The sequence below is a fragment of the Rhipicephalus sanguineus genome, chromosome 3, assembly GCF_013339695.2.
Source record: "Rhipicephalus sanguineus isolate Rsan-2018 chromosome 3, BIME_Rsan_1.4, whole genome shotgun sequence".
Lineage (NCBI taxonomy): Eukaryota > Metazoa > Arthropoda > Arachnida > Ixodida > Ixodidae > Rhipicephalus > Rhipicephalus sanguineus.
In genome coordinates this window covers 174,645,464-174,669,589 of record NC_051178.1, presented here as the reverse complement: position 1 = coordinate 174,669,589, position 24,126 = coordinate 174,645,464, and the positions used below count along the sequence as shown (strand labels likewise).

At 46.9% G+C, this 24,126-nt stretch overlaps 1 protein-coding gene across 1 annotated transcript; it reads right to left on the bottom strand.

Annotated features, from left to right (window-relative positions):
* Positions 1–13,055: 13,055 nt before the first annotated feature.
* LOC119386111 (tigger transposable element-derived protein 6-like) lies at positions 13,056–14,512 on the bottom strand. The gene is made up of 2 exons (XM_037653457.1): positions 14,260–14,512; positions 13,056–14,113 (listed from the first exon to the last, which is right to left on the bottom strand). Exons 1-2 carry the CDS (start codon positions 14,510–14,512, stop codon positions 13,056–13,058), a joined length of 1,311 nt encoding a protein of 436 aa, XP_037509385.1.
* Between the last annotated feature and the right edge of the window lie 9,614 nt (positions 14,513–24,126).

Genomic DNA, 24,126 nt, shown 5'->3' with positions numbered 1-24,126 from the left:
TGGGAAAGTCAAGCCCGCAACTGTTTTTTTTTTTATTTAGTAAGAACTTGTTGTTGGAGATTGGGGAGTATTAACATCTTGACTTTTGCACTACGAAAGACGAACATGTGAGAGAAAGCGCCTGTCCCGTCTCTTCTCTCATGTGTTTGTCTTTCGTAGCGCCTGTCGTTTTTTTATAACGCACGAAAAAAAGCTCCCCAAGAACGGGCGTTGTATAGCATTTGCCTCATGCGTTTATTTTTGTCGATGTCTGTTTATTTGCGCAGCATCGTTTCCAGCTCGTTTACGGCGTCGCGTTGCTAGTGCGTTCGAGATGCGTTTCTTCGCGCTCTAGTTTTATTAACTCCTCCGTTAGTTTCACTAACGCTGGCATTCTTTCCGCCGACGCTCGACCGTGCACATACTGCTTTCGTGACCACTCAAGAAATTTCGCCGGAAGTATGTTTATGGCCCATGTTCGTCCACATTACGGCTAGTGTTTTCTCAAGTCACCTCGTCCAAGAGCGTCTCAACGTTGCAATATGTAGCATGAATCGCGTCCGCTCGTGCAAGGGCAAGGACAGGCAAGGGTGAGTGGATCATGACACAACTTCAAAGCGCTAAACAACAGAGACAGACGAAAAAGAGTGGACACGATGTCGCGTCGCGTCATCTGCTCGAGTTACCGGCGGCGCGACGACGCGCCACTGCAGGTTCCAAGAATTCGCCGCGAGAGGCTCTAGAGACTGTACCGAGTGGAAGGGAGGACATGGAAAGGGTAGGGCAGCGCTTCTGCGGCTCACATCCCAGGCATAGTTTTTTTATAGGAGGCGTTGGTTTCTGGTAACTGACAGTGACCACAATCGGGACCTGTGAAGTTCTGTATGCCTCACAAGCTAAAGCGAAACATCACATGTATGATCACCGCATTCGTCTTGGTGTGGCATTCACAAGACGCTATGCCCACTTGATCGGTTGTCTGAAGGAGTCTGTTAGCAACTGATAGCGATAGCAGTTAGTGGTGTGCAGCACACATTTTGCCAGAAGATTATGTTGCATTTCTCGTGTGCCCTGCCTTCTGTGTATGTGGATTGAATGCACGTGAGAACAACCGATGCCGCCCTACAGAATGCTGAGGTGCCCGTCCACCTAACGTCATGCTTCATCAATATATGCATGGCATCACGATGAATGTTGCAAAAGAATCAATGGAGTGGATATGCACTGCCGTAAGAACCAGAATGTATGTTAACTCACCGACCTGAAAGTACTGAAAATCGAAAAATGAGTCTATGAAATGGCCAAAGTATCAAAAGCCAAAATCCAAGTACAGTCAAACACCGCTACAACGAAATTGACGGTGCTCGGAAAAATGTTCGTTGAAGTGAACATTTCGTTGTAGTGAAATCGAAAAAAATATGGCTGACCTGAGCTAGTATTCAATAGTGTCCTGCTGCTTCCTTTGCATACCCAGCAGCGTTACGGCGCGATTCTCGTATATGCATAGCGACGCCACGTTGAGAAGCACGCAAGAAACAACGGCTTCCGCGACGAATCAAACAAGCATGGACGCGCAACACGAACTGCACAGTTGCACCAACACGCTAACACTAGCTATTCGCTGACAACGGCGACATGCAGGCGTGCTATCGCGGATCGATGACTTACGCCTTATTCGATGCTATTCTTATTTACCACTCGCGGCTGGCTGATCCCGTTGATAACGCGGATGAATTGTTGCTCGACCACCGGTTTGCACTGGCCAAGCGCGAAAAGCACGAAAAGCATTGGCATTGGAAAAGGCACCATTCCACGACTGCACCCCAGGGCTGCTCCTGTTGATAATGCGGATGTGGCGGATGTACCGTGGCTCTGACCACTAGCGAAGCGCAAAAAGCACGAAAAGTATTGCAAAGGCATCGGAAAAAGCTATCGTTCGCGATTGCACCCCTGTGTCGACAACTGAGCTTTGGCTTCGGATTGTCTGCGACTCAGAGAAGCAACTCCAGCCAGTTGCGAAAGCAGGGCAGTCTGATCGGCGTCGCTATCAAGCAATGGCGGCCCCCATGCTCAGTCAACAGCGGCGGTTTCTGGCGGTTCCAACACGCGATTCAGACTTTGAATTCGTATTTTTATGGTCTAAAATGAATCAAAATGTCCCGAGATTGTGTTTATTGCACAGTAAATTAAATTTTTGAGCCCCGAATGGCATCGTCAAATTTCGTTGAAGCGGAACGGCAGCAGAAAAAGTGTTCGTTGTGGCGAGCATATTTATGCATTGGACTCCTATGGACTGTTGACGGGGAACCGAGAATTTTTCGTTGTACCGGAAATTTCGTTGAAGCGGAGTTTGTTGTAGCGGAGTTCGACTGTATCAAAAGCATCAAATTCCATGCACTAACGACATTTATTCGCATGTTTGTTTACACGCTGGTTCACATGCTAGATGTCAAAATGGCGGAAGTTTGTACTAAGCCACACAAGGCTTGAAACAGCGAAGCTGGATGATTCTGAAGACTAATCTGGTTGCTTCTAGTTGTTTCTTGGCCTTAGCTAGTTGATGCAGGTTGTTTCTAGGTTGCTTCTAGGTCATTGCTAGGCTTTAGCTAGGTGATGGTAGGTTGTTTCTACGGTGATTCTCAGCGCAGAGAGGCTCGAGTTAAACCACGGACAGTCACAGACACGACACGGATGTACAACTCCAGAGCAGAGACAACTCGTGCTGAAACCAAGCGTTTGCACCTCTCATAGAGCTACGGGCACGTCATTGGCGTAGGCCTTCCATCACTTGGGGGTCTTCTCGCAACCGCCGTTGCCTTTCCCATTACCTAGTATTCTCTCGTTGTAGTACCCGGGGTCTTCGTCTCTCCGCTGTAGCTTCGCAGTGGCACATACCCGTTTATGATGATGATAGTTTTTGCCTTCATTTTTAGTGGATCAGTGGTGAGTACAGTAAAACCTCAGTGATACGATCACGGCTCGTACGAATTTCGGGGTGTGCGAATTTTTCTGTGGTCCCGGACAAGGCCCATTAACCTGCAATGTATTGGAGTACGGCTGTTGCGAACCGATTTGCACCCCTGATGTTTTATACGAATGTAGGCTGGAGCACAGGTACGAACAGGGGCCGCACGGGCTGTCGCGGAAGACGTGGCAGTCACGCGCGGGTGCGGGCATGCGCGCTGCGCGACCATCAACGGTGCGTCGTAGCCTCCGAGATAGTGCACGCGAATCTTGGAGGCCTTTATGCACCTTCGCGTTTATATACAGATGACGTTGACGTCGCACTTTCTTTTTTCTTTTTCGACGGGTTGACGCGTGCTCCTGTGCTCGATGCAGCAGCGTCATTGTAGTGTGTTAAAGGCCAACTCCGGCGATTTTTCGAGGTCGATGGATCTCAGTGAAATTCGCTGGGTACGTTCCTTTGCACGTTTCCGTCATTTATGCCAAATTACAGGCTTGAGACATGCGCAGATTGTTTGCAAATGAATTTTAAAGATTGTCTGCAAACGCCCTCCTGGCTTCCCACAATTATTGGCAACATTGCGTCTGTGACGTCAGTGTTGGCAAGGCGGTGGAAGTGAGGCAGCCGAGGGCACCGCTAACTTCGGCGCTTAGGCCGCTACAGCGAGCGTCTGCTGTGCACAAGGCGACCGACAGCGTGGGTTTGGCCGGCGCTTCGCTGGTCGTCCCGGCTGTCACAGTTTTCATACTCCGCGCCGGCGTGACCGGCATGCCTTGTACGACTTCCGGTTCGTTCGTAACAACATCTACGTCATACGTAGACAGTACACTCGGTTGGGTTTCGGTTTCGGTGTTGCGCTTTTTTGCTTATTTAAAATTATTCTCCAATTTGCCGAGTACTTCTGCTATCGGGCCCGTAACAGGAGCGTCTCAGGAACATAAAAGCACCATTACTTTGACATGGCCAAAAAATCGCCGGAGTTGGCCTTTAACACGTGCCTGCCACGTCAATACAAGCCTTGTCCCCGCAATCAGACGTTCTATGAAACAAGACTGAAACTTGGGCTGCGGGTCCGTCATGAAGTCTCACGAAACGTGGATGAAGACCGCAAGAGACGAAGCGGATGGTCTTGGCGAAGGAGCTTGGCCTCTATCTGTCGTGTGCAAAGCGCTTCTTAAGTCACTTTCACCGCAGTACTCTGGTGTCATGTAGAAAAGCGTAGAAAAATTAGGAACGGGCTACCAGCGGTCACGGGGCACAACACATCTGGTACAAGTATGATTACGAGTACAAGTATGATTGTTGACGTCTAGAAACATTACTGAAAATCATTCAAAGCTGTTCATGACGTCGCTGTGATCCTGAGAAACACTAAATAAAAACGTATGCCAACTTTCTTTTGTCGCATACTAATTTTTTATGTTTTCTGGTGATACGAATTTCGGATGATACGAATATTTTTGGTAACCCCGCGAGATTTGTATCACCGAGGTTTTACTGTATTGGGATTTACCCAATTTCTGTGGCGCATACTCGTTTAAGATGATGATGGCTTTTTTCGTTCGTCGGACAAGGAACGACTTGCTAAACAGCTTCGCTGTTAAAGAAAAAAAGGTGCAGGCGTTATCTTCATAAAATGTCACTGCCATGATAGCCATGATAGAAAGTCCTTGACTGTGCCCTCGTAAGTGTGCTGCCATGACAGCTTTCCTTCGGGTGCACTAGGATCTTCGTCTTCAGCTCTGGATAAGCTGTGGTCCGACCCTGAAACAAGATTTTCTTCTGGCTGCTGCATGTTGGGATGCGGTCCTTCTGCATCCGCCAGTAGCGAATAATTTTCAGAGGAACTCCGAACTCGCACCGTGCTGCCAGACTTAACGCGTGTGTCCGCAAACTCTGTCGCCTTTTTCTTCAATGCTACAGTGAACTGTCGTATTTTGCTCAATTCCACAGAGAAGCAGAGCAAAAGAAAAGCAGCACAGAGCACAAATAGATTCACGAGGGAACAACGAATATGCCAGACAGGGCCGTCCCATGGCACTGGCTTACAGAATAAACAAAGTGACACTGATGATTGTGACACTAAGCGTCACATTTGTTGGAGACACACTCATCACTAAGCAAACGGAAACATTTAAAGCTGAACAAACATGCAGGATCTAGAGCAAGTATTTTGCAGCGCAAAACATACGAGGACGAAAGACAGAGACACAACAAGACGCAAACAAGTGCTGACATCGTGAATTAACTAACTCGCACTGGAGTCCTCTTAAGTGCAGTATCTAAATGAAAATGAATTTTAACGATTTGTACTTGTGACGGAAATGTTTCTGGTAACAACAACACTAAATCAGTGCGATAGCTAGATTATGTTCACAACGCGTTACAGTCGGACCCACATATATCACACCTACATTTAACGAATTATATTATTATATCGAACAGTTGTAAAATCGCCTGGAATGTACTTAGGAAATGTAAAATATTTTATATATTGAAGTACCTATATATATAGAACTTTTCTGTGATCCCGTTCAGGTTTGATATATCTGGGTTCGCCAGTACAAGCAAATACTGTGCAGTAAAAGAACATTGTGTACTTGGGCCACTCCTGTTGTGTAAAACTGAAAAACGCAATCAGCTTTTTTTCTTTGTCTGTTTAACATATGCCTGCCTATTCCCATCAATAGCCTGCTATTGACAGTTTAAAATTGTAATTTCCGAGGTTTTAATTGTGCCTGGGCAGCTAGTATCATCCAGCGGGTAAAAGGAACAGTACTCTTGCCGTGATGACTGTAAGTCGGTTTCTGCAAGTACAGTAGACTCCTGTTAAACGAAAGCTGAAGGGACCAGGAAAATATGTTTCATTTAACAGGAGTTTCGTTTACTGAGAGATGAAAAGGGGTGCAGAATTCAAGCACGAAACCAATCATGTTAGAGGCAGTTGTTCCATTTAAGCAGCAATTTCATTTAAGAGAGTTTCATTTATTGAGAGTCTATTGTAACATCATTAAAGTATTTGGATGGTTGGCACTTGCCTGCACTTTTTTGTGTCTTCCATGTGAAATAAGCAGTCTGTGTTCGCACTGCACCCATCCACTTTCTGTTTCAGGTTCCTGGTGCTGTACACAGTCATCCTCAGGAAGAATAACTTGGTCCTCGACATCAACGTGATCAATACAGGTGATAGCTCTCTGAATATTGCTACGCGCTTCTTTTTCTGCATTTATGTATCTGACCCATTCCACGTGTAACCCCTGCCTTGTGCAGGCCAAGCTAGAATGTCTGGGAAGCTTCTCGATTATTTTACACTCTTCTGATTAGATTACATTTACAACGCGAACGCTGGAGTTCATTCTGAAACTTACGCGGTCACCAGCAATAACGCTGGAATCTTCGATGCCGACGCGCCTTACAGCTGAACAGATTACCGATGACCGACGTCTGTGCTTGCCGCTCTTGCTGCATTTTGAGTGTTACGTCTTTTTCTGGGCACAAGTTTGCCCAATGAAGCATTTCGTTTTTACTAGCTGCATTCTTTCTTCACCGTCACTACCACTTTACATCTGGTGGAGGTGCTGTTGGATGTCTAAACGACTGCAGGCTGTGAAATGCTTCCACGGCCTTTCTTTTTCTTCCTGTTTTATCTGTGCAGTGTAGGCAACTAAGATCTTGCTTGACTGGTATGTTAGGAGTTGTATACAAGACTCGGTTTTGGTTTCTTATGTTGCATACAACCTGGTTTGGTTTTCCTTTAATATGGTGCTGTACCTTGGCATCACATTAAAATGGCCCTGCAACATCTTTTAAAGGGGCCCTGAAACACCTTTCTTAGTTATATTGGAATAGTCTCATTATTGACGTATGACTCTTCACGAGTCATATGCCGCAAGATTTTTCGAATCCGTCAAGTCTAAGTGGTGTAGAGATCACGTTCCGCAGCTTTCTCCCTCAACTCAACGCCGCGAGCGCGCGGAGAGCTAGGCAGCGAGTCGAGGGAGGGAGCGCAGACGAGCGAGGCTCCGCCCAAGAGCGCCGGCGGAAATTTGTTCTTCATTTTTTTTCTCTCTGACGTCTGGGCGCAACCACGTGGTCTGTGCCGCCACTTCCGGTCGGCTTGCGTCGTTCTCGTCGAGCGGAGCCGTATCGCGCGTGCTTGAAAACTGCGCGTCGGTTTGGTAATGTTGGGTGTGCACCTCGAACGCCGTAGTGTTTTCATCGCTTTGCCAACCATGGAAGCAAACCTGCGCGCTCGTTTGGAATGAATGACAGCTGAGATCGGTTTCGGCCCATACTCCGCCTTTACTGGACGCCAGCATTGTTATCGGAGACATGCTGCACGGCTGCCTCGGTCGATCTTGAGAACGTGCCGACGATGCAGTTCCCAGCTGACGAGGCAACACTCGAACGGCTGCCACTCTCAACGGCAACCGGCGATGGTCAAAAGCACAGAAATATTCACGTTTTCGGCACTGCGCATGGCGAAGAAAACGGAACCACGCAACTACGAGCAGACGAGCTGTCGGTGAGACCGGAAGTGCTAATATTAATGTTTGTTCGGTGTTTTTTAACGCGATAACAGAATATAAACATACATATTATCTACTTATTGAACTCAAAATTAACAACGAAAGTAATAATGAGGGTGTTATCGTGATTATAACATCAGCCAATGGTGGAACTGCCGACAATCGCGTCATATTTTGCGGACTAATACATCATTTGTCGAGAGAAGAGGGAGCGATTTTAAGCTGACTTTGAGAATTTATTGTAAATTCCAGGCCGTGCGCATCGCTATAATATTTGGCTCGCGTGTTCTCGGGAGCCTCGACTACCGATCGGCAGCGCTTTTTGAGCATGCTCGAAAAGTGTTGCAGGGCCCCTTTAAATTATCAAAGAATGACCTCACTATTGTACCCCGTTCAAGTTGAATTTTTGAAGTTAAATCGCTCAAGTTGACCCTCCGAATGCACTTGGCGTTTCTTGTTCCCACTTTGCCGCACAGCATGCGGTTACTCTTGAAGCAAACTCTGGGCACAGGCGACGAAAGTTGCAAGGTGTATGTCAGCAGCTTGTGAGGGCTCAAAAGTCGTGCGGCCTTGATGGCCTGGTTAATAGGTACTAATTTGGTTACAATTATAGTATGCTCGGGATGACGAACAAGAAATATACAGGTGCCCAAGAACAGCTTCTGACATTGTTGGCTTATTGTGTGACAGGACCACATGTACGAGCAGTGGTATGCTCAGGAAAATGTGTATACAGTAAACTCCCATTAAGACAAACTCGAACGGACAGCCGTCATTTGTTCGTCTTATCAGAAGTTCCCCCGAAAAGTAGACATGCTAGCGTGCCAACTGCATCTAAATACATATGTTACTCGAAGACACCGAATGGAGTAGGCTTACAATGCCTTGGAAATAAGAAAAACCATCTATTTAGATCAACTCGATAAAAAGCTATGCCTTCAAGTGGCGTACTTACATGAATCTAACGTGCACTAAATTTCGTAACGTGCACCCAATTTCGCGCGTTAATGAATAAAAATGCTGATGAAGATACTGCTACCACATTTTAACGATAAAACTGTTACGCACCTCTATGTTGATGGTTAGACAAAAAAGAGAGCGAGACAAGCACAATTTGTCATCAAAGAATGAAATACTTATTCTCCTGGCAGTTCATTTTCTTCTGTGAGCCTGTTTTGCTGGTTCCAAGATCACTTCTGGGTATGCCTCGACTGTGTGCTGTTGCCTTGACGAAGTCAATATACGCCGAGTCTCTTAAGAAAGTCTCCAAGCTTTTCTGCGAGGTCCGGATATTTTCCACTTTTCGGCCCGTAGTAACTCTTCCTGATCGAAGGCCAGCTGAAGATCTCCCTTCGCGGTACTCACGTTCACAAGCCTCAGGCACAGTAAAATGACACGACGCAGCTATATTCAGTGCTCAAAATAACGTTCCTTTGTTGCGCACTTTTGTAATGAAAATGCCACACAACAATTTACACTTCACTGGGAGCAGATGTGACGTGCACAGCTCCCGCGCAAACCAACGCGAACCGACGACAAAATGTGCTCGGTCGCTATTGTGTGAGGGCCATGTCAACGTATCTGATCCCTCTGACGTGAGTGTTAGCGCAAACTGGTTTCAATTTCGTACTCTATTCTAACGTGCAGGCAATTTTTGTTCCCTTTGTCCCTTTCGTTGTGCCTTTTTTTTTTTTTTCCCTACTCCTCTTGCGTTTCCAGATGAGATGGCCCCTTTGGGGCCCCAGGTTCTTCAGTTCTCTGCTGTACTCCGTCAGGGAACCGAAGCATGTGGGGAAAATAGAAAAGGACGCAATGGCTTGGGGTTCCCAAACTCTTTTTGGTGCTTTCTTTGTTGATAAAGCTGGCACCTCCCACAGGCTGGAGCTGGAGGGTTTTATCCGCCGACCTGTCTCTTACGCTTATCTCACTCCCTCCCTTCCCTCGGCGTCGTGATTTCCTTCGCGTCTTTGCACCAGGAAGCATTTTTTTTGCTTTGCCTCGGTCGCCTGAATGCCCCACCGAGAGTGCAATGTTCGTTGCGCAGAATTCCAGCCTTGTTTGTCAGAGCGAAATTTCGTTCTAACGGAAGAGTGCCTGTTCGGTGGTTCGTCTGAAGCATATGTTTTTTTTTTGCATTGAGTCTACGGAAAATAAAACAAGCGTTCCCATGAGCACTAATTCATCTTAACTGAGTTCGTCTTCACGATAGTTTACTGTTACATACCGAATTATCAAAGGGAGCATATGCGACTCTTCAAAGCATAAAGTTGTGGGAACAAGTACGCTTAGACTGCCATTGCGTAGCGTGCTTGAGAGAACATTAAATGTATACAACATAAGGATTTCCCAGCAAGCACTTTGCATTTATCTGACGTTTCTGCCTTCAGTGTTGGGTTATATGTGGTCACAAACTACCTCAACACTTTGTTAAGTGATTTCATTAAACATGAAGTAATTCCTGGCAGAGCAGTGTAGGCTGAAATGGGCATGAAGAAATGAAACTTCCATGTGCATTTAATAGGATTTACTTCACTGAATCCTTGTGCAAGTCAGCTCTTTTTCCTTGAACAGTGCTGCTCAACACACAAAGGGATGCAATGATTCTAACTTGAAGCAGTGTGAAAAAAGCTAGGAAAAGAATAGAGAATGAATGTCGATAAGATGAGCGCTGAACTGCCAACTGAAAATTTTATTGAAAGAACACCAATATACCATGATGAACAACGTCATCAATGATCAAAAGTCGAAGGGATTCACAAGATGAACCAACTCCCACAAATCAACGAGTTGTTGCTGTCACAGGTGTGATGTTTCTGATTTTACTGTCCAGCTGTGTGAAGAGCTGAGCTGGCATCATAATTTGATCCTTCCTGGTGTTTCCATATAATGTACTGTCCATCTGATGCAGGCATATCCACTCTATCTTTGGAAGTAGTGAAAAGGTTCCATGCAACCCAGATACCAAAATCCCTATCATGGTGTCAAACATTTGCGATGTTATTTGTTTTTATATTGTGAAGGGTGCACCATCATACAACTAGTGAATTTTTTGTAATTTTTAGGGATTTCATTCTTCACTGTCTTGAGTAGCTGTGCTAAGAGTGCGTTAGCGACAACAGAATCATGGTTCAGACATTCCATGATCACAGTGATTGACTTCACAGCAATTTCCAAATTTCCACAGAATGTCCTGAATTTTTTCACCCACAAGTGCTTCCTTGTGGGCGAAAATAAATCGCAAAGGGGCAGATTATGGCTGGCATGCTCACCCAGTTACAAGACTATCAAGCACCTTATACTATGAAGCTGCAATTTAAGGCGAAACTTGTCGCAACGATTACTTCGTGTTCTGTAGGGCTGCTCTTGAGTTCACGCTAGTATGGTGCCTCCCATTTGCCAGTGTAGTGATGTGTCTTTTATGCGCTTTAGCATTTGCAGAATCTTATCATAAAACTCATCCAGTGTCAACAGAGCTGTTTCAAGCAAGCAATGCTGCACTTGTAAATGGGCCACATCCTTGTCAAGAGCTGATGAGTGCCACAGCACAGCTTCAGTGCTGTGCATTCCTGGGCAGCTTTTAGACATATTGAATATGCAGCTTTGATTGTCTAGTGCACATGATATGGTGGCAAGTAATTCTTCACTGTGTTTCTTCAAGCTGCCTGCATGAAGATCTTGACGCTCTGGTGATTCATGCAGACTCACAGTATGTGTTCCGCTTCCACCTGCTAAAACGTCAGGCAAAGACCTCAAATTTGTGAATGTAGGAAATCGACAACATCCAGAAATCTCTCCCTACTCACATTGTACTTTCTTTATGTTCAACAGGAGCAGGCACTTTTGTTGGCCACATAGCACACCCTTTTTTCCAGGAAGACGGAAATTGAATCGTCCTCATAAATTGTTTCACTCATGACTTCATCATTTGTAGAAGGGCCCTGTCTTCTCAGTGTGATTCCGAGTTGCCAAGTCTGACCTCAGCTTCTGCGCACTTGCCATTTCGAAGCCCCAAAGAAATTTGCGATCTCTTCTCTGGAGCAAGATTGGGTGTCACGGTCAGGATTTGTGATTTCTTCTGCTTACTAGTGGCATTGACAAATTCCTCTTTAACCTTTTCATTAGTGGCATGTAGTCATTTGAATTGAAATTATTTATTATTTATTTGCCGTCGAATGCAAAATGCCCATCTTGTTGCCCAGTAGAGGTCAGTCAATCACTGAGGGAGACCAAGATTCAAAGACGTCCTTTTCTCTATGTTCTTCTGGACACTGCCAAGTCTTTTTAAAACAAAGGTGCCTTTCATTTTGCTTTCTCTCGTGTTTAAGTGGTCTCTCTCCCTCCGCTGTACTTCGTGAGTGCCTCATTGATACCTTCAGCATTCATGGCCCCCGAGCCCTCTGCGACCTTTGACTCTTCCTCTTCAAAATTAGTCTCTGGGTGTGCTGTCTGCGTAGTGCTTCCACTCTTGGTTTAAAGCACTGATGAATGCACCTGTGGCAGAGTTGTTGCCCTGGTACAAGACTTTGAGAGGGATGCAGATCCATGGATGCCAAACTGATCATTGACGATCCACGGCAGTAATTTGTCTGCTCTAGAAAAGCACTAGACCACCAACGGGTAGGTTGCTCAAATGTCCACATTTACCATATTTACTCGATTCTACCGCGCCCTCGATTGCAACGCGCACCCGTTTTCCGCCAAAGAGCATGGTGGAAGTTCAGGGAAGAAAAGAGAAAGGATAACCTCTGGCTACATTGTAGATAGCTGCGGCCTCATATTGTTTCCTTAAATGGAATCGTGAGACCTGCTAACCAGAAAAATATGACGTGCATAAATGTTTAATATTACTATTTCGTGTTAAATAGTGCTGCCTTTGGGCATCCTGATCAGACACATGCACTTAGTGCTGACCTAGAGATGTACAGTCGTCTGGCTGCTTAAAGCGAGTATTTTGGCCATGAAATAATGCACCCACCTTTGTTCTTAGAGAGAGACCACACATCCTGACATCGTGCTGCAGTGTAGGTTGCCTCTTCAGATTTACTTGGGCACACAGAAAGTAGCACTCCACCACACCACTCCATGTCCTCAATTCTGAAGTCCCGGGTCTAGAAACACGTCAAGAAAGGAGCGTGTGAATTTCATGTGTTCGCAGCTCTCACGGCAACTGTCAGAGGTATATGTAACCGACCATGAATTTGAGCAGTGTACTAATGCAAGGTGCAAAGGGGCACCCAAGCTTGCCGAAAACATCCGTGGCAGTCACAAGTTCTCCACAAATTCACTGCAGCTTGACCACAGGCCTTTCTTCTCCAACTTTCTCATCACAGAACAGTCTGTGACAATATCAGCAAGTGTTGTGTCCTATCCTGGGCTTCACCTCTGGCAGTACATCATAACAGTGTGTTCCAAAAGTTTTATGATGCCATGTAGTAGCAAAGAACCTATGTAGTACAGTAGAACCCCGCTGATACGTTTTTCACGGGACCGTAAAAAAAAACGTAGGAGCCGAGAAACGCAAGAGCCGAGAAACGCGAAAAATTGAGAAATAAGAGTAGTGGTGAACTGCACATAGTTTTATTTTAATTCTTTCGCTTGAAAAAATCATGCAGCGTTGCCTGGCGCATCTTCTCACGCCCGACAAGCACAAGGCGTTTTTCAAGCACCTGTAGTGCCATGTGGCTCTCGCCATCGTCACTGGTGCGCACATATCTTCGCAATAAATCCAGTGCCGCTACGGCCGATGAGAACGTTGGCTCCGGTATCCGCTCCACCTCCACCTCCTCCACCTCCTCCTCCTCCTCAACTTCCTCGTCACTGGCGCACTCAGCCACGATGTCGTCGACGGATAACATCGCGGAGGTGACAACGGCGTCGTCAACAGAAGCGTAGTCACTGTACGCGATTCCACTGGCACCAACAGTCTCCATGGCAGTGTTCAGTTCGTCGCAGTCTGCGAACGCACCGTCTCCAACAGCTTCTGTTGTGTCATCTGCGCGCACACCGAAACACTTGTTGAAGCAGTGTTCAACTGTAGCAGCAGTGACGGCGCTCCACGCCGATGCTAAATAATGCATGGCATCTAAGATGGTGACGCCTGCCGGCTGCTGCCCACGCTCCACGCTGGCCAGGGACCGCTTTACAATGCACTTGCGGTAGAAGTGCTTTACATTTTTTATTATTCCAGCGTCCAAGGGCTGAAGGTGGCTTGTGGTGTTGGCAGGAAGAAAAACTACCTTTACGTTCCGCAGCGACGCAGTGTCCTTGGGATGTGTGGAGCAGTTGTCGAGAAAAAGAATGACTTTTCTGTTCTGGCAGCCCATCTTAGAGTCCATGTATCTCAAGAACTCCTCAAAAAGTGAACACGTCATCCACGCCTTGGTATTATTGTTGTAGTGGCAGGGCAGGTGACGGATATTTTTAAGGCAGCGTGGGTTTCGAAACTTTCCTATCACCCACGGTTTCATCATTTCCGAACCATCGGAGTTGCAGCACAGCAGCACCGTTAGTCGTTCCTTGCTGCATTTTCCACCGTGGCAAGCCTCGCCTTTTAGGCTCAGCGTCTTAGAGGGCTGTACCTTGAAAAAAAGGCCTGCTTCATCGGCATTGAATATGTCTCTCGGCTCGTAGTCCTTGAGGCCTGGAAAGAGACCATGGTCTCTTTCCAGGCCTCAACGGTCTCCGTGTCCACGCTTGCAGCCTCTCCGTTGACAGTGCGGTAGCATAATCCATGTCTGTTTTTGAAACGGTCGATCCAACCGTTAGATGCACAAAAACCGTCGATACCGAGCTTGTCGGCGATCTCGAGTGCCTTCTCTCGCAGGATGGTACCGTCGAAGTTAACTCCTGCGGCCCTGGCTTGTTTGAACCATTCGAAAACGGCCTTGTCAAGCTGCACGTGCTCCGAACTCCGGGCTTGCTTGCACTTGACGTCGAAGGTTCGGGCATTTTCTTCAATTTCGATCCGTTTTGCAACGATGGAGTTCAAGGTGGAAGGCGTCAGTCCTAACTCCTTCGCTATGCACACCGTCTTCCACATCGGGTTCTCTTTCACAGCGCGGAGAATGTTCAACTTCTCTTGCAGCGAAAGTGATTTCCGCTTTCTTGATGTCATCCTGTTTGAAGACTATTTGGAGCGTTGGAAGTGTAAAGGCACTATGCTGCACGCTCGTATAACCTGCGCAACGACCGACACGAAACAAAGGCAATGCGAGAAGACCGCAGCAAGCACGGGTAGCACGGGCTAAAGTCTCTAGGGAAAAATCTAGGGACTTTAGCACGGGCACACATGGGCGATGGTGATGGCGATCGGCTATACCCTTTGAATCGGGCCGCCTGCGCGACCCGGTGGCGATAAGTTTAAGCCAGCGTGACATCCCAAGAAAACAAAAACAGGTCTCGGAGACCTTACTTTTACAGATGCCAAAACCAATTTTAGGGCCCCAACGCGTCATAGACACAATCTTTCTTAGAGTGCAAATACGGATCTCAAAGGTCATGCTTTTGCTGGCATGAACCGAAAATACGTCATAGGTGTTGCCCCCGGCACTTTGGGCGGCCAATCCCATTGTCAAGCCGCCAAGCCAAGCTACATGAAAGACAACATGGCCGTTCGGGCCGGCGCGTCGTGGCACTTCGCAACGTATGATGCGGGAACGGTCCCACAGTTGCGACGCAGCAGCGGGGTTCCCAATGCATTGGATCCTATGGGAGCTGTGCCGGGACCGGCCGAAAACGACGTAACAGCCAGGAAAACGCAGCACACGGGAACGCAACAGCGGGGTTCTACTGTATATATATTCTGGAATTATTACCTGGTGCTGCTGTGATGTATGTTGGAAATTGTTTAAACCTCCCGCGGGAATGTCACGCGCATGGAAGGACTTTCGGTAACGACGACGAAGAAGTTAATGTGAGTGAAAGAGAACACGTTACGAAACATGGGTGCTGGGTTTTGCGTCTCTTTTCTCTGGTACCTTTAGACGCCGAAGCGCGGTTTTCTCCACAATGTACTTTCATGAGCAAGGTGAGTGGGAACAAGGGAAGATATGACAAATAGCTTCGAAACTGGCTTTTAGCGATACGTGGATGGCGCTGTCGAAAACAGTGGGGATAAGGGGGGAGATCTTCCATCAACTGTGAACACTCTCACTGCGCTAGCATTTCTACAAAACAGTGGCTTACCACATTTCTTTGTAACTCCTTTGGAGGTGTGACACCACTTGCAACATCTTCCTGTGTACAACCCTGGGGTTGTTACTGCAAGTTTTGCACAAAAACATGGTTTCCCTTTCACCCGCTTTTGTTTTTTGATGACTACAAACAGTGCGGCTCTTGCTGGTTTGGCCTGGGAAATTGTAAATGAAATGGTTCTTCTCATCCAGTCATTCCTCACACTCGAAATGTGCGCAGGGGCCCCACTTTTTGGTGCATATCCTCAATCAACCCACCAGCTGATGGATGAGGTTACGGCGGCACAGCAGGCGTCGCTGCTCTTTTTCCATGGTTCAGCTTCTGCGTTGGCATCAAAATGAAACTATTGACAATTGAAACTTTGAGAAGCCAGCAAAAATGCTTTTGCCACCATTTCACCTACTTGCGAAGAAAATTTGTAGATCGCAAAGTAGGCATCCACATGGTCAGCTGCAGCGCCTCGTTTGTCTTCGTCACTCCCTTCTGTCGAATCACTGTAATCATAATCTCACAGAGGCGCACAATTCTCTTCATCACTAAATAATTACAGCTTTCATGAAATGCTTCATTACTGCTGTAAAAGTTGTGTGGTGAAAAAAGGGCAATGCTTTGCAGCGAACAGCGCACCTGTGAGAGCACTCACATGTCCAGAAGGCCCGAGCTGAATATTGTGCGATGTCCTTGTGCAAAATAAAATAAACATTGACAGAATGAAGTTCATTTACTCCTTAAAGGGACTGTCTACCGTCCTTCATCGCTTTTCTGTTTTGTACTGCAATTGAAAACATACAGCCTGAAGTGTCTAACCCTGCTGCGGTTTCTCTGGAAAGTAAGTAGAACTTTTAAGACAGAATTTTCGATCTGCGTCGGTCTTCTTCCGTTGGCGTGAAACATGCCCACAGCACTGGTTGGTGAACGCGATGATGATTGTAGTGCCGGTAAAAATTAAACCGAAAGCACATGTGATTTCTGTAGGATTACATTATTTTCGCTGAACACTAATGTAATGAATCTAACAGTCCGTTTTCAGCGCTCTAGTGGTTAAATGAAGCCTTATTATACATTACAGAACACTTCTTTTTGCAACACTTCTGCTGTAATCGCAGTCTATGCGTTCATTTTGGCAATGCTGCTGCAATCCAAGCCAAGTTGATTCATCAAAAGGGGACTATAAAGGCACGCCTTCACCGCGCAGCACAGGTGAGACATCCTAACAGCAACACAGCGGCACGGTACGACCAGCGCGGAGGGCTGCATGGCATATCGCATTAGTTGAAGCAGACGAGATCGAAGGCGGTGCCGCAAAGCAGCGCCGCCGGGCGCCTTTTCAGACGCGTGAGGAAAAAAAGGCGAAAAATTACTCTCTGACGCAACTGAAAGCTGCCTCAAGTGCGTAAAAAAAACAATTTTAAAGTTATACATGTTGTTTTTAAGCAAAATGATTCTACCTGCGAGGATTTCTTGTCCTACCAGTAGATTGAACCACATCGCCGTTGGGTGACGCTAGCGGCCAGTCTTTCACGATTTTCAACATCAAATTAAAAATATGTTCCTTTTTATGGGACAAAGCATGCTCGTTGCCACCGAGTGATGAACAATCTTCTCATTTTCACCACAGTTGGAAAAATTTTTCAGAGCGGTAGACAGTCCCTTTAAGAAGTGGCATATTGTGCATGGGAGCTCTACAGTTGACCTCTATGGCCGTGTTGCGTGGGTGGGACAAGGGCTGGCAACAGACTGGAAAGGGTTAAGTGTCTTGGAAAAGTCTTCGTCACTGTCACTTAAGAAATGGGCTACATTGTAAGAGCGGATCGATATCTATGGTTCTGGCTGCCCCAGAACAAAAATGTTGTGAAAGATATTGAAGCCACCATTACTCGCAATAGCAAATTCATTTGTCAGGGAGCCGCATAGCTGCTGGATGTAGTACTTGAACAATGATGAATAAACTGACACTGGCCCCAACACACCCCTAATGGTAGAAAATTAACTGGATGGGCATAATTGTACTAATAGGACGCACATGCCAGTGATGCTCTGTTGTGTAGTCCTGCTTAGCTTTAAGTGCTTCACCTCGCACTCTCTTCAAGGCATTCTCACTGTTGATTCCCTTCACTAGGAAGTGAAGGCGAGTGAGCATGTAGAATGAAACGAGCTAGATGCTCACTACTTCTTTTTGGTCTGGACAGCTGACAGATCTTGAGTTCAGAATATTAGTTTTTACCATGGGAGGATGACGGGGATGCTCTCCTTGTACAGCTTCAAAATGCTGAACATTCGGCAAACAAGTTCTCAATTGCGGCAATGCAATTGTACAGGTGTCAGGACTTATACAAAAGTCCACCCCAGTCGCAGTGCCCCATAAATACGAGGGAAGCTGCGCAGCAGCTGCACAGTTTTCTCAAAACTGAAGCACTTCGCCTTGTACTCATGCGAACTTTGAGACGCACTTTCTAGCCACATACTCTGCTGTGTAATAAATAAGTCTCGGGTTGCTTTTAACCGAAGCCACAAAACATGGTCAGCAGGCTTAACTGGTATAGAGCCAATTGTGCTTTAAACCTCATCTAGCTTTGCCTGTGCTATAAGGTCCTCAGTTCTTTGAGGATGATACTTTCGAACCCTGTCCATCATGCATGGTGACAAGAGCATCTATCACATCAGGATTAGCATTGGCACTGTTCACACTGGAGCCATGTTAGAAAACAGGCAATCGACCATGATGAAAACTTGTACAGAGAAGGGGCGCAACCTTGGCGGGCAAACGATGCCGAACAAGTGTTCCACAGGATTGGTCCTGAGTCACGATGTCATCCAGTACTCGAAACCAAGGCTTTGTGTCAGGTAGTTCAACAATGAAAGGATACTTGCAATAGAGGCCCCTAATTCTGTGGCAGTGCATTCACTGAGAAAGTGCCAGTGTTATTTCTACATGCTTTGCAGTTCAGGTAATCCTGAAATTCAGACAGAAATGCAGCATCAGAGGAAGCTGGCCTGTGTGCTTCATCACAAAACCTTGTTGTTATCACAGTGATCAGTCTGTGGGTTTTTTGAAAAAAAAAAATCAGGAAAGAACATCAGAAGGCAATCATTTTGGCATTTGAGATGTTTACAGATGTACTTCTTTGTATCTTGCATGCAACTTATGCGAAAAACAGCTACGTTGCCTCAGTGCTGACATATTTTAACACGAAGTGTTTTATGCCGGGGTCCACCAAGACTTCAGTGACGTATTTCCGTCACGGAAATGACATCAAAAAATATACACAATCATATGGCAAAGAAAAAAAGGTACCGTCAACGGGCATCGAACCCACGACCGCTCGGACCGCAACAGCAGATGCCGGTCACGCCATACACTGCGCCACGGTTACAGACTCTGGAGGGCTTACGAACGCGCCTTTTATATCTACCACTCTCCCGGCCGGCTGGGTGGTGTTGACCTCTGGGAGTGGTAAGGTAAAGTAATTCGTCATTGCTGTGGCCTCCGCGACTAGCACCTGCAACGCGTTACGCTTCCGCCCCATTCGGCGCGTTTCAATAGAAGGTCAATTTTGTCAATGCCTTAACACACCGCGAGGTGGCGACCTTTGCCCAAGCGTCGTATCGCGTCGGCCTCGCTGAGCATCACGCTAATACACAGCAAAAATAGCTCTGCGACGCGCGCCTGCCTCACCTGGCTGTAACACCGCGTTCCATACTCACGCGCTCGCCCCGAGAAAAATCGCGGCCGGGCTACCGGGGCGGCACGACGCGCTTTGCGTTTCCCTCTAGTCCGGCCGTGGTGTTCAATCACATTTTAACATGCCGCGGGATGGCGACCAATTTCTGCGTCTAATATGCGACGCTCTTCTGGCAATCACACCTAGTTCTCTGATACGCGTTCACCGCTAACTACTACGGTACCACAAGGTTTGTTTAATCATTAGCAGGGACGTTAGTCATCGGGATGCAGATGTACCACCAATCACCAAAGTGGGTGCATACACGTCAAATGGCGGCATTAGCTGCCAAACATCAATATAAATTGTGCAAACTTTCTTATATCAGTGTACAGTAAGCATTCACTTATTTCTGTAAGGGCACGCTTTACTTTCGTGTTATTCGATCCTATGATGGAGGGATCAACCGTGTTTTTCTCAATTTCTTCGTTGTAAAAGTTCAGGTCCCTTAGGATGTACGGTCCGATAAGTTGAAAGGTGCGGGTGACACTTCTTCTCAAAAGGGTTTGCGTCTCGGCCAAATGGGGCATAAACTTGTGTTCCAAACATTGCAGTCCCATAGGTACACTTCCCGAACTGGATGCGGGGACACCTAGAAAATAAATTTCGAACAGTGTAATTATTTCACGAGTATGTGACAAATATTTCTTCGTAAAACGTAAACCACGAATTATACATACCACTCTCTCTATGTTGCAAAGCCATTCTAAAGGGGCTCGTTCATAAGGCATTTAAGCAGCTGTGGGAAATCTGAGATGAAGTGCAACTTCCGCTTCTTGTCAACGGGAAGCGGCACGTACAGTTTAATTCTTTCAATGATGCCAACACTACAGCCAGGTTGCACATCCTTCGGTTCCAAGGGGACCCGTCGCACCTGATGAGATCGACGAAAAAAGCTTGCCTGTTCAACGACAATCGTTGCTTCAGTTAAAATTTTCAAAACAGTCCCCCTTACATTTCCTTTAGTCACAAAAACGCAACAATTTGGCTCCATTTTCCAGCAAAAGGTAGTTAAATAACGATCATGCCGTGATCACATTGGTGGTACTTGGTCTCTAGCGTTGGGAATTCCAAGGTCAACGAAGCTTGATTGGCCAGATGCCATCACTCTGAAGTGCTCTGACATCTTCACCTATCCACCAACAGCCACCATATCGTTTGAGGTCTGTCATGTCGGTTTTTTCTTTAGGCAGGGGTGAGACAGCTGCGCATATTGCGCATTTTTGATACGATTCCGTTTTCCTGCGCCAAGCTGCTCCGAAAGCATAAAAATTGCAAAAATTGCGCCGAACTGCGCTGAAACGGCCCCGCAAGCAAGAATTTCAAGCCTGCGTCAGTTCCAGCGTGGGAAAACGTAACTTTAGAAGCAGCGCCAGGGATACGTTCGCAGAACATGTTAACGCGCCCAAGCGTGTCCTTCTACGCGCCTTTGTAATGGAGGCTTCCATAGTGCTAGTGGTAATCGCCTCTGAGTGGTTGTAAATACAGTCAACTGCCGATTTTTCGGACTCCCTAGGGACCGCGAAATCGTCCGAAAAAACAAATTCATGCTTTTTTATTCTGCTCAAGTGATCAAATCGCCACAGCCACATCCGAAATAGCTTTAATGCCTCCAAGTACAATTATCAGGCATTTTGGTGCGCGCCCAGGCTCTCGCAAATACTTCGGTACCTGCCGCGAACCCAGGCTAACTACGCACGTGCCAACCGCCACTTTTGCGACTCGTGATGAGCGCCGCTGATAATAGCAAAGCGCGGAATATATTACGGCTATCTCGCATGAAGCGTTTGTAAACGATGACGCGGAACACAAAGACTGGCGGAAGAGCGGACGACTCGTCCGGCTTTCCCCGATGCGTGTGCGCATATGCGCACACACATCGCCGATACGCAGCATTCGCTGCCGCGTCAAGCCAATCGTTTGTAGTTGTGTGCAGCACATCGCCAACTAAGCTGACGCCGTCACTTTACTGTTGCTGTATCGTACGCACGCATTTATCATGAAAGGGTTCGTGATGCGCACTTAGTTCCTGACCCGCACACGGGCTCGGCAATGGCGAGCTGGTTTCGTCCGCGAAGGCAACGCGTCTACGCGGCGCACTTAGCGGTCTCGCACAAAGAGGCAGCAAGAATGGCGGCGCGGCGCATTTGGGTTCTCGCCTATTAAATGCGTGCAGTACGCATGCAACTGCGCTAGGCCACGTGCACTACCGAGCAGTAACTGAATATGCTTATCGTAAGGGTTGTCAGCGATTAAGCCGTACTGGCGCGTTTGCCAGCTGCTGCCATCACGCCTCCGTTCATTTCCGCTGCACGGCGCCGCGATAGCGGCCCCTTTGAATTTCTGGTCTGATTCACCCCATAACGCTTCGGCATTGCGGCAAAGCTGACTTTCGGACTCTGCTACTGTCTCAAACAGATCGACTCGCGAAAGCGCTGGTTCGAACCTACGAGATGATAGACGCGGCAGAGGTGGGGGCTTCAAATAATGCCTTTCGGACCTGCAGTGGCAGGAAGTCCGAAAAATCGGACGCAAATAGCTTCAGCGTCCGTATTTTTGGACGTTCTAATACATTGAAGTCTATGGGGCGGTGACGGTGCCGCGAGAGCGTCCGAATTTTCGAGCATGTCCGGAAAATCGGGCGTCCGAAAAATCGGCAGTTGACAGTATATGTGACCCCCCCCCCCCATGCCTTCATCGGTGGCCGCCATACCGCTTTTGTTCTTTCCTGATGTTACACGTGAAGGCGTCGCCGCAATCGCGTGCTAGTAAGAATCGTTCATTGACCGTTCGAAGACCTATTGCTATGAGACTACAATTCTTGTGCAATCAGTTTTTTTTTATTATTTGAAAAATGTGATGTTTTTTCTTTTTTTTTCTTTTCAAATGTAAAGTGAACCTAGTTAAAAAACTTTTTTCATCTATTTCATATGTTGTTACCCGGGTTATATAAATTGCGTAGTTTGTAAAAAGGTTGTGTAGTTCATACCTGGCAATAATCTGTTAAAAAAAGCTTTCTCCAAAGGCTCTTTGAACGTTATATGTATTCTAAGCCGATTAAAATGTGCGTTTCTTCCTCCAAGTTGCTACAAATTTGTTTTTTTTTTTCAAGCTTCAAAAACGACATAATAAATGCCACTAACTGCTCCCAAACAAGGTTCTCCTGCTCCTAAATTGAAATTTTGCTGCTCCCAAAACTGCTCCCAAGTCGATTTCAGCTGTCTCACCCCTGCAAAACCGTGAAATTTGTTGAAATTGCGCCACGCTGCGCCAGAATGCCTGACCAGCTTCAAAATTTTCTCAGTTGCGAGAATTTTAGCGAGAAATGGAGGCTGCGTTAGTCATCTGCAGTGTGGGCACCATCATCATCCAACACAGACGCACAGACCCTAGCCCTAACCCCGAGCAAAAGAAAAGAAAAAAGTCAGTTTCACCGCAAGGACGAAGCAATATATGCGATACCAACAAATTGTAATCTTATACGAAGTGAGGCTGGCAGCAAACTTTTGTATTTGATCTCGCGTAACTCTACAAAACGTTGGTGTAGCAGAATACGGCCGTTCCAGGGAAAGATGCTCTTTGTGCACAGTGTCTTCGCATTGAGAGCGCAGCACGTAGCAGGATATACGAGCCGCCCGCTGATGGCTGCCGAGATAGCGCGCGCGCCAGCGATCGCGACCGCGCCCTTAGAATCAGAGTTCAAAGTTGCTGCTCGAGCGACAGCCGCCCCCCCCCCCCCCCCATGCTCGTTAAAGACGGGCGGGGCGTTTCCTCTCTGCTTCGACGGCAGGCCTCCCGAGCGAGGGAGATGGGCTGGCTCGTTTGATCTCTGCTTCAGCGCGCCGCGTTCGTCACCGGCGCTCGCGCGCTTTTACCCACGGTAGAACATACTATGCGCGGGGGGATGTTATCAATTTGGACTTTATGCGGGACATGACGGCAAAAATCCGTCGAGAGGGTCCATATAATTGCTATCGCAATAAAGAAGGACAGTGGCTCTCAAGTTTCCCCATGCTTGTTTTATTGCGTGCAGAACGCTTTTTAAGCCACTTCTGCCGCAGTACACTGGTGTCCTGCGGGAAATGGTATTGAGATTTAGAAGGAGCTATTAGTAATAGCTGTCAGGGACACAGCACATTTTGTTCCTTAATTACTCATTCGTGCATGCGACGTGTAATTACGAGTCCTACTACGATCGCTGACATCTAAAAAAATATTGGCAATCATTTTTGGAGTTGCTGTGTCTGCGGCCGTGAGAAACAAATAGACAACGAACGTACGCCTGTTTTATTTTTTCGGCACCCCCACTTGCTCCTACTTTACGAAACTCCCGAATTTCGAGGTTGCCAGGTTCGCAGGTCCACATTAGCATTTGCAGTGCCTGTCGAATTATTTCACAGGCCCTGCAAATGCTAATATGGACTTAGTCATTGTTCGCACTGTGGGGTGGCTCAACACACTGCTTTTATTGAAATAGCAGTGTTCACATGCACTGTACACGAGTTAGCTGATGTTGAATGGTTTGTACGTATTTTTGTTTTCTTTTCTAAAAGTATGCCTTCTTTGTTATACTGCTCCAAATTTGGGATTTCGTGCTAAAAATTCAGGTTTTTTTTTTCGTAACCTGCTCCAAATTTGGATTTTTTTTGCTCCAAGAGCAACATTTTGCTGCTCCGAAAATTGCTCCAAATCCTATTTCGGCTGTTGCACCCCTGATAGTCGGATACAATTTTAGAAG